Below are 11,390 nucleotides of genomic sequence, written 5' to 3' on the forward strand. Positions count from 1 at the left end.
AAGATGACGTTTACACCGAGGGTTCATTACATACTTTTCCTTTATGCAGGACCGAGTAATGATCAACCGATTAGACAACATCTGTGAGGCAGTGCTGAAAGGGAAGTGGCCAGTAAATAGGCGCCAGATGTTTGATTTCCAGGGGCTCATACCTGGGTACACTCCAACAGCTGTGGACAGCCCTCTACAGAAAAGGAGCTTTGCAGAGCTCTCCATGGTTGGTCAAGCCAGCGTCAGTGGCAGCGAAGATCTCACTGCTTCTCCTCAGTTATCAAAGGCAAGGCTACAGCATTCTCTTTTTTGCATACAACATTTTATCTTGCCTGAGCTTCTCTTGCATAATAGAAAATAAAGCAGCATGAATAAAATAGGAAAAACATAAAAGTGTTTCTTTGAATAAAATGAAAGCCTTTTTTTTAGAGTTATGGGTTTGGAGTTTTGTTTTTAACTCAGCATAGCAAACAGAGCTTTGCTAATGTTTGGAAACGCTTTTTTTTTTATTAGGAAGATGCACTCAATTTATCAGTTCCACGTCAGAGGAGGAGGAGACGAAGAAAGATTGAAATTGAGGCTGAGAGAGCTGCCAAGAGGAGAAATCTTATGGAAATGGTTGCCCAGTTACGTGAGTCTCAGGTGGTCTCAGAAAATGGACAAGAAAAGGTTGTAGATTTATCAAAGGCCTCACGAGAGGCAACAAGTTCTACCTCAAATTTTTCATCTGTTACTTCAAAGTTTATCTTGCCTAATGTCTCCACACCTGTGTCTGATGCCTTTAAAACTCAAATGGAGCTGCTGCAAGCAGGTCTTTCACGCACACCCACAAGGCATCTACTAAATGGCTCTTTAATAGATGGAGAACCACCCATGAAGAGGAGGAGAGGAAGGAGGAAAAATGTAGAAGGGCTTGATCTGTTATTTATGAGCAACAAACGGACATCATTGACTGTAGTAAGACCACAACCTTTTTCCTTTTGTCTCATATTTGTTCTTCTGTCTGTGGTACTTCCTGAATGTGTTTTAAGTCTTATTATACTCTCCCTAATAGAAACATACAGTTTTTTTCCCAAGCCGGTTTTTCTTTGTTTAGAGCTGTTAATTCTTTTTGAACCAAACAAAATATGCACATCAAGATTTTACTCTAACTTTTAGGTAGCTTGTACTTTCAAAATTACTTACTTTTATTTCTTCTTTTACAGAATATATTTCTAACAATATACATTTTGAGGTTTAAGTATGTCTTTCTTGATGTGTTGAAAAGGGAGGGTCTTGAAGAATCTCAGAGCACATGTGCAGGAAATGCAAAAAAACTGCTTTGCCTTTAGCACTATGTTCTTTATTGTTCAAGGATGTAAAATTTTCAAAATTCCCTGATGCAATGATACTACTTTATGTTATGTATTATGAGTATTTAGCCCCATTAACTCTTGTGCATGCAAAATCTTGAACATTTCATTTCAGTCAGTGCCTGAAATTATTTCTCCAGGTGTTCCTGTGAAGGGAAGACTAATATGGATGTGATTGTTTTCAGGAGGATGCAGAAGTGACCAAAGCTTTTGAAGAAGATATGGAAGCCCTACCAGCAAGGAACATTCCATCTCCTGGTCAATTAGACCCAGACACTCGCATCCCTGTAATCAATCTAGAGGATGGGACCAGGCTGGTGGGAGAGGATGCCCCGAAAAACAAGGATCTAGTTGAATGGCTTAAGTTGCATCCTACTTACACTGTAGATATGCCAAGTTATGTACCAGTAAGTATGTGATTCTAAAAGTGTTGTTCTATTATATGAATACAAAAGTTAGTTTTACAGAGGTCAGACTGAATTCCCTCACACTGGGCATAGTAATTTGATTTTGTAGCTTGCATTTCAACAGAAGTTTTCTCTTTATCCAGCATTCCTATTTTATCCACACCCAAGTGACACTGGGGTGTTGGATTTGCTTTTCCTTTCTTAACATTTGTATGTAACAGCATGTTAGAACCACGTTTGTCAAATTCTGTAGAATTTCTTCATCTGATGCAAAAAAAATTTCTTTTAATGTAATCTGAGAGTAAAGTAATGGATCCCTTCTTAAAATTGTTGTGAGAAGGGGTACCATGATTGGTTATTTTTGTCAAGAAATGAAATGAAAAGCAATAAATTTCTCTTCTTTCTAGAAGAGTGCAGATGTGCTGTTTTCCCCATTTCAGAAGCCGAAACAAAAACGACACAGATGTCGAAACCCTAATAAACTGGATATAAACACCTTGACAGGAGAAGAAAGGGTACCTGTTGTAAATAAACGAAATGGAAAGAAGGTAAAACTTGAGTTACTTCAGTCAAGGTCTTTAATAATGTCTTTGCATGTGGAAAGCAGGTTTTCTACTCCAAGCTTTCTCTTTAAAAGTTTAATAATTTGGTACCAGCAGTTTTTCTTACTGGACTGTGCCACCTGGTTCCTTTAATTCCTTCTTTGCTCTCTGTTGTGTTCATATTAATCACCTGAGTGAATAACTCTCATTTTTGAACCTACATAGCACATTTTGTTCTTAGATACAAAATTTATTAGCAGACCTGCCTAAGCTACAGCACTTTACAATTTTTTTTAAAACATTATTTTGTCAATTGAAGTATCACTAGCTGCTTTCCAAGTATTTTTTCACAATAAACTGTAAGTCTTTGCTGCTGTCCTTCAGAGATAAAATAGAAAGAAAAATAGAAAATGTCCATATAAGTAGTTATTTGGTTTTGTTGGTGCGTTTTTGTTAAAGTCATAACCTTGTCCTTTGCATTAGATGGGTGGAGCTATGGCCCCTCCAATGAAGGACTTGCCAAGATGGCTGGAAGAAAATCCTGAGTTTGCTGTTGCTCCAGATTGGACTGACATTGTTAAACAGTCTGTAAGTGAAACTCTCTTCCATGCGTCACTGCAGGTTATAGCACAGAAAAGTTGAAGGCTGTGTAAATTGATCATTAAGTCTTGATCTCATAGGTTTAGGTTTTTAGAAAATCATGGTGTCTGTGTAGGAGTTACCCAGCTCAGAGGGAGTGGTGATAGAAGGCTGCTGCAGATTGAAATACACCAAAAAATCAGCTACAGTTAAGGCAGCCTTCAGCATTTTTTTTTATTAGTAACAATCCTTAAAAAGCACAGGTGTTTGTACATTAGGAACTACTAAGAAAATATTTGTCATATTCATAACAGAAATACACTTCACTGTCTCAGTAACAGGCAGCATCAAAGGAATAGGTTTTCTGTCTTTTATTTTACAACACTTCTTTGAAAATAAAGGGTAAAATTCTTCAAGTATTCAATTTAATAGAATATTGCTATTCTGAAATTCAGTACGAATTATGAAGATACAAACTAGTAACTGCAACATATCAGGGTGGGCTTTTTTAATGAAGTTACAGAGTTTTCAGCATGTATTATTTTACTGTTGTGTTTAAATATAAAAAATCTGTGATCTTGATTCCTTCAGCTTTCGTTACTTGTTCTACTGCCATTCACTATAGTACTAAGCTAGTCACCATTTGCCAGGGTGAAAAAACAAACCACTTTTGGAGTATGCTGAAATCCCTTCTGTTTCTTCTATCATCATCAGTTAACTGCTGAAAGCTAAAAAAGCCAATTGAGGATAAAGCTTGTTTTTTCACCTTCTCTTTTTAGGGTTTTGTTCCAGAGTCCATGTTTGACCGTCTTCTCACTGGACCGGTTGTGAGGGAGGAAGGAGCAAGCAGAAGAGGAAGAAGGCCAAAAAGTGAAATTGCCAAAGCAGCTGCAGCAGCTGCTGCTGTAGCATCAACTTCGGGAATCAACCCACTACTAATGAACAGTCTGTTTGCTGGAATGGACCTCACAAGCCTCCAGAACCTACAGAACCTGCAGTCTCTCCAGCTCGCAGGCCTCATGGGCTTTCCACCAGGGCTAGCAACAGCTGCTGCTGCTGGGGGGGACGCTAAAAATCCGGCTGCCATGTTGCCTCTGATGTTGCCAGGGATGGCAGGACTGCCCAATATGTTTGGACTAAGCGGATTGTTGAATAACCCGATCACGGCTACTACTGGAAATGCCACTACTGCTTCCGGTCAAGGAGAGACTGAGGATGGCGCTTCAAAAGCTGAAGAGAAGAAAAATGAGAATGAAGAGGAGAACAAAGACTCTGAGAAAAGCACAGACACTGTTTCTGCTACTGACTCTGCGAATGGATCTGTCAGTGCTGCTACTGCGGCGACTACCGCCACTGCCACCACTACCACCACCACCAACACTGGATTGCCCACAAACCCTCTGGCCTTCAATCCTTTCCTGCTGTCTACCATGGCTCCTGGCCTCTTCTATCCATCTATGTTTCTACCTCCAGGACTGGGAGGATTGACTCTGCCCGGTTTCCCAGCACTAGCAGGACTTCAGAATGCAGTGGGCTCCAATGAAGAGAAGGCTACTGACAAAACTGAAGGAGCTGCCTTTAAAGATGAAGAAAATCTCGAAGGCAGTGATGCAGAGGAGAGCCTTGATAAAACTGCAGATTCCTCCGTTTTAGAAGATGAAATAGCACAGGGTGAAGAATTAGACTCACTTGATGGGGGGGAAGAAATAGAAAACAATGAAAACGATGAATAACCAGTACCAGTTACAGTTAAAGTGTTTTAAACTTTTGACAAGTGGTAGTCCTACTGTTTACACTCACAGTTAATGTCCATACTTAGTTTTTATAAGCTGTTCTGTAACATAGTGTAGCAAAAAAAAAAAGTTCAAGTCATGTTATACAGATGTGTCAAAAGGTATCTTGGTCATTAAGTATTGTGCAGTGCATTATTTATTATCCCTAGGAGAGATGAAATTTGAGAGGTGATCATGTCTTTTTAAGGAAATTGACATAATGCTCTGCTTTTTTTTTCTTTTGGTACCATTGGTATTATGAATTAAGCAGCAATTTGTAATCAAGTGGCACTAATAGAAGGAAGTGCTGCTTAAAGGAAGGATGAAGTTATATATTTAATTTTTTTTTCTTTTTTCTTTTTTTTTTTCCTTTTTTTTTTTTTAATTTTGCTGTGAAGGTCAAGATGAAATTTACCATACATATCGTACTCGTGCTTCATTTTGACTGTATGGGAGTTCACCCGCTCACGTGCGCGCACACACCCACACACACACTCTCTCTCTGACAATCTTCATGATAGTGTGAATGTCTCTGTCTTGAGACGCAGCAATAATAAGGCAGCTGTTGAATGTGAAGAGTACCTTTTGGAAATTAACCCGCGGAGAAGGTTCTTACAGGATAAAGCTACAGTTTAATCGTCTCGTGATCTTGTAATGCACTGGTATAAACAAAAAAGAAAAAAATCAGGTACCTTTTTTAAATTAAAGGACTTTGTTACTTTAGCCACAAAGCTAAACAGCATTACCTCAACTCTAAACTAGCCTTGAAGTTTACAGACATGACTTTGTAAATGTATTGTTTTTCTTTGTTGTGATGTCTTTTTATTTTTTTTTTCTTTGGAAACTGCTATCATGTAAGATAAGATGTAAATTGCTGCCAACTGTAGTAATGATGCTTTTAATAAAAGTGACCCATGATATGCAGAGATGTAATTATAGAATGTAGTGTTTAGGGACAACCAAACTGGTGTTCACTTTCTGTATTTGTATTTGTGGCTTTTTTATAGCATTTTCCTGCTATATTCTTTATAGATTAGTGGCTGTAAATGCTGAACTGATCGTCTTCAGGGGACTAGGCAGGAAGAGAAACCTTGAATTGCCTTCATATTTTCCACTCTAAGTAACTCTACAGAAATGCACGCTAAAATCCCTACTTTACTCCTTCAAAGGGGCATGAGAGACTGAGAATACTTTAAATGTGTTCAGCATGTGATAATGTGGTACACTAAAGAACAAAAGGGCAAAAGAAAAATGAGGCTTTAATAGGCACAATATCTAGGTCATTTATCCTTGGTTAATGGGTAGAAAAACACAATGCTGTAGTGACAGCAAGGGATACAAAGGCTCTGTGGTATCCTGTAGACCAGAGCTTGTGATGCCAGAAACCACTGTGTCAAACAACCTACATGAAACTAAAACTGACCCACTTTTTATAAAAACCAGTGTCTCTTCTGGAGAGCTACCGATTTGTACCCTTTTGTGACCTTTTGATATTGGAGATAATGTACCATTTGGGAACTTCTGTTTTCATGGTGTTGTCACCTTGACACACACATACACAACAAGCTCCAGAGTGAGGATAAAAGGTTAGATTTTCAGTGGAGTACATGAAAAATTAGCTATTTCAGTAGCCAGCTGTGGGTGGACCCCTGTCTTTAGGACTAATATTATCTGTGCTTTTGGAATGCTGGAGAGCTGCAAACCTCACTCTCATGTACACTGTGAATTTGCACGAGAGCTCAAACGGGCAAGTATTGCAAGGCCCGAAATTTGGTCCTGAGGGGGATATATAAAAAGGGGTGAACTTGGCTTGAAAAGGATATTTCATGGATGATGAAAGTAGATGAGAAATGAAGGCTTAGGAAGTGATTTTTGTGTGAATGAATCACAGGCACACACTGTTGAAATGAACAGATGTCAGGATGTCTTGTACTGCCACTTAAATAGATCATAGGGAGTTAATGAAGGTCAGGAAGGATTCCCCCTGCATGGACATCACTGAATGGTTGATGAGGTGTGTTATTCCTGCCTCTTTCTAAAACATCACATGTAGACCATGGCAAAAAGTAAGAGGCTGAAAGCAAAGGCACATTGACTTGGGCAGGTGTGTTACATGCTCTGTTGAATTCATTTGAGCTGTTTTTTATGTTGTTATTAAATGCCTTGCCTTATTTTTTTTTCTACCTATAAAATTCCCACTGTAAGAGTTTGTAGGTGCTTCCCATTGTGTGTATTCCACACATGGTACCAAATAGCAGGAGTTTTTTTCAGTTCGATTTTTATAATTTCCAGAAGAGATTTACAGAGACTAATGATATCCCTTGGGAGAACCCTTTTTAATTGGCAAGACTAGAAATTATATTGTTAAATGCTGTACTTAGTCCTTTTCTCCTCTGTCAAAATGAGGAAGTTCTGGTAACTTCTATTTTTGCCTATAGGTTTTTGACATGGAAACATCCAACTCGTGATGTAGGGTGTCCAAGTGACAAATGAGTGAATCTTACCCCTAGTTCAAGCATCTTCCATGATGGCGTTACTCATCTGCCTTTCCTACTCAAAAAAAAAAAAAAAAAAAAGGCAAAACTGGAGAACTGTGGAACAGAACAAATGCCATGGGAGTCAGAGAGCCTCCATGCTCTATGCTTCCCAAACAGCCTTGCTTCCTAGAAGCCAAACAGACCCTTTGCTTGTTGGAAAGGTGATGACATTTGATTTTTGGAAGGGATATGGGCCCCTGGTATGAAAAATGAAGTGGGGGGATTGCCATCTAATGTCCGAGAAATGTATTACATGAAAATATGAAGGTTTTTCTTTGATTTGACAGAGTTTTTACATGTTAATTATTGCAAAGATTCTTACGGAGTTTTAAAAGTGTGTCTAAATGAATAAAAGCTTACGTGAGTAAGATGCATAGATCAGAAACTATTCTGCACTTGATTCACATTTGGAGCACCCTTTCTGTCTCTCATGATGAGGAGCCTTTTGTTTGCCACCAAGCAGTTTTTGCTGGACCTCCTAATGGCCGTGGAAATGTTAATGGGGTTATCAAGGAATATAAATTACTTTCTGTGTTGCTTTCAAAAAGAAAGTACCTGTGTCAAAGTACAGCAGTGGTCTGCATGCTAACACAGCCTGTTCTGTGTGTGTGGTGTGCAACCCTGCCAAGGGAAAGGACTGAACAGCAACAAATCTGCTCAGGCTACTATAGACATGATTTTTAATAAGGGAACTACAAAGGAGAACCAGTTCAAGTGTGAGTCTTGAAAACTGTTGCTCTTGAAATAGTGGACAAATTCCTTAACTAATCCCAGGTTTTTTCAGTCAGCTTCAGTCTCTTGTTTTGTATTGATGTCAAATATCAAAGTGTATAGCTTATTGGAATTGCACACTTCTGTTGAGGACCTTTGCCACTGAGCACTTCCTCATTTGAGAAGGGCTTAAGATTGAGGGGAGGGAGGGGTATTAAATTGTATTTTCTGTATTAACCTTCCCCCTGACTTTTGTGAACAAAACTGCTTGGGACATTTAAGACTTCTGTTGCTTCTGCGCCTCACGTTTCCGCTACCTCTGAATCCTTAACATTGGGGCTGGGGTCAGGAAGTGTCAGGATATGTGAGGGCTCTCAGACCTGCTGCCTCCACGCTGTTTTCTGGGCACCTGAAAGGTGCCAGCCCATGAATGTTTCTGACTCCTCAGTGGGAAAGAGTGCTGGCTACAGCTTTTGCTTCCATGCTGTACAATGCAGTACAACAATAAACTGTTGTACTCCTTTGGCTTCAAGTGGTGCCTTGGAGAGACCGGGAGATGGCTTCCTGCATAGACAGGTGATGTTTTAGGCATCAAGTCTAATCAGTAGCTTGAGTCAGCTGTTCTGAGGAGAATGTGTGAAGGAAATTCAATTATATGATTGACAGTTGTTATGATCAAGTTTCGATGGGGCTTACAAAGACCTCTCTTTGAATGCAGGGTGAATGTCCCAGCTCAGTCTGCATGCAGTTTTAGATAATAGATTTGATGCAAAAGAGCAAACAAACACTTACTAGTATTAGGAGCTATAGTGCAAAATACATATTTTCTAGAAGGGGATAAATCCATGTCACTGGATGTTTTTGTTTTTCCAGGTCCTATGGATTGCTGTCAGCACTGGTAAAACCATCAAAACTTAATCATTTGAGCTATGTTGTAATAGCTTAGTGCAGGTAGTTTCCAATCTGTTACTTGTCCTCCCTCAGTCTTTGCTTAAGAAATTTAGATATTAGTGATCGCTGGAAGTCAGAGACTTCATTAAATCCTGGTAGTTGTAGTTACATTAGAAACAAAACCCCCATCCCTCCATTTAGAAAATTTGCTTGGAGTGTGCTGATGCAAATACTGTTAACTGGGGTCTCGCCACAGAAAGCCTTTTCTTCTTTTAGTTCCAACTTTTTATACGTGTTCTTTATTAACCTAAGGGGCAATATGGAGACATTAACCATGGATTCATCAATCTTCTGGGCTGTTGCACCCATGAACTGAATGGCAGGCAAACTGTAAGCTTTAAAGTGACCGGTGATGGTGCACGGCTCCATGGGCAAAGAGCAGTCAAATCTGATACCACAGCTTTACAGCTCTCCTCTTCCTGGATGATGCATTGGCTTTCCAGTTCTCTGGAACTGCCAGGAACCTGTGGGCTTTGCAGGCAAAGGACTTGGGAGCAGCAGTGCCATGGTCTCCTCCTCCCACAGGGTTTCTGCTATTGTTGGGCCTGGGGAAGGATTTGCATATCTGTGAGTGCAGAGCTGATGTTCCCTCCCTCCGCTCAGAGGCCCTGCAAGGAAACTCCGTGATCCTTCCCTTTTTTTTTCCCATCTTCCCCCCCCCCCCCCCCCGCTTCCACCCTTCTAAGGGCTAGTAGAAAATAAGAGACGGCCATTGTATTTCACTGCAGCAGCATTGTTCTGCACCAGACAAAGATAGCATATTTTTCTGAACCATAGTTTCTGCTCTTTCAGCCATGGCTGGCCACTGATGAGCAGCTGGGCAGACTCTGAATAGCCTAAGGCATTTCCTAAAACCATTAAAAAATATGAATTTTCCCCAAACATGTGCCAAACCCCTCCCAAAAATATGTGGCAGGAGGAGGACAGCAAAGTCTTTGCTCTTTGTCCAGAATATATTTTCCTAAAATTAAACTTTCAAGGCATGCCTGCTTTCAGAGAAAGCATAAACGTTCTCTTAAACATATCAGTTGATTCTGGGAGGACTTACTTGAGTCCTGTTTAGAAGAATATTTAATAAGAAAAAAAAAGATTTTTTAATATTAAGGGTTTTTTGTGAAGGAAAGAGCTGAAACTGAAGGGTTTAAACTAAGCCATATAATTTTGCTTTATGAGCCAGACAGGTGCTGGTAATAAATAGCTGAAGAAAATGTTAAAAATCAGTCCTGTTCCTCATCTGCCATGCATGTGACATTTCTGAAATATAATTTTGGGCTGTCACTGTAAGGATATGCTTTTTCTTCCCAGTCGTCTTCAAGTTCTTCTCAACCAGACTGGCCATCTTCTGCTGTCTCAGTCTGCAGCAGGCTTGCCATCTGCTATATGGCTAATCAATTCACAAAGGTGCTGCTGGGCAGTGCAGACTCCCTGTCCTCTGCCAATATTTTCTGGAAGTTGTCAAACATAGCTGAATTTGTTCTCAGCTGTCACAATCATCGCATTGATTCCAGCTTGTAGCACTCTAGTGACCAGTGAGGTATGCGCTTTGTTTTGCAAGCAGCGTTTGCTCTTTTGTGCCTGTTTGATTAGGCTCGAGCTATCGCTGGAGTCTGAGGGAGCGTCTCTCGGGCTGCAGGTAAAAGGTGCCCTCTGACTCTTTTACCTTGCCCGCTCCCAAGTTTGAAAGGTGAACCCGTGGGCGAATCAGCAGAGCAGGACTCCAGATTCAATTTCTAATTCTGTCTGCTTCCCTGAGGCAGTTGCTTTAATTGCGGTTTCCAGTCTTCCGAATGGAGAATGACACTTGCCTTCTTCACAGAGATGTTGTGAGGCTAATGTTAGCAACAATCATGCAGCACTCAAACCACCCTGATTAGGACTGGCTGGGTAGAACTCCAGCTCATCCTTGAGCATGACAGTCTTCATTACATCTTGGGCTGTCCTAGCACGGCCCCCCTCAATCAGCGGCTGCCACGGTACGATGGCAAACCTGGTACCTGGCTGTGAGGTACCGAATCTGCTGCCTTCTCTCTGTCTCCCACTTCCATGGAAAATTGCATGCTGAGCTGTGGGTCTCGCTTCTCATTGTCCCATTGAGTGCCCACTGTCGAGGCAGGGCTGTGGCTATTGCTTTCGCTGCACAACTTGCTACCACTTGACCTTGGGGCCGCTTTTTGTTCTGACTGCATAGTACATCACAGAAATGGGAACATAAATCAGTACTCTGACTTCTTCAGGATGGTGGTAGTTCATGTTTCTTTAATATTCCTTTGGTTATCCCTGGATGTGACGGCGCAGCTGCTTCATCTGACTAATACAGTTAATGAAGTTGCAAGTTCAGGCACTGGTTCTAAGAGGCAAGATTTGCATTATTGCAACTCCGTGTTCTCCTCAAAAGGCTTCTGCTGCACACATTGCTCTGCTGGTAGGGTAGATCTTAAATTAAGATGGTGATTGCTAAAGTTTTAGTATACTCTTAAGCTAACAGCTTCTCTTTCTCCCTGGTCATGCAGGTGTGCTGAAAAGCCCTCCCTTAGTGCTTCCTTGGCTT

At 40.6% G+C, this 11,390-nt stretch overlaps 1 protein-coding gene across 1 annotated transcript in view; it reads left to right on the forward strand.

Moving 5' to 3' along the window:
• The window catches only part of CHD7 (chromodomain helicase DNA binding protein 7), a 132,989-nt gene extending 125,431 nt beyond the window's left edge, over positions 1 to 7,558 (forward strand). Inside the window, exons 33-38 of the mRNA XM_036406359.2 lie at positions 50 to 277; positions 505 to 948; positions 1,529 to 1,750; positions 2,158 to 2,298; positions 2,776 to 2,880; positions 3,651 to 7,558. Of these exons, the coding sequence (XP_036262252.1) occupies positions 50 to 277; positions 505 to 948; positions 1,529 to 1,750; positions 2,158 to 2,298; positions 2,776 to 2,880; positions 3,651 to 4,604 (2,094 nt within the window). The 3' untranslated portion in view covers positions 4,605 to 7,558. The remainder of the gene's footprint in view (positions 1 to 49; positions 278 to 504; positions 949 to 1,528; positions 1,751 to 2,157; positions 2,299 to 2,775; positions 2,881 to 3,650) is intronic.
• Positions 7,559 to 11,390: the final 3,832 nt, after the last annotated feature.

The sequence above is a fragment of the Molothrus ater genome, chromosome 1 (genome assembly GCF_012460135.2).
Source record: "Molothrus ater isolate BHLD 08-10-18 breed brown headed cowbird chromosome 1, BPBGC_Mater_1.1, whole genome shotgun sequence".
NCBI classification, from domain to species: Eukaryota; Metazoa; Chordata; class Aves; order Passeriformes; family Icteridae; genus Molothrus; species Molothrus ater.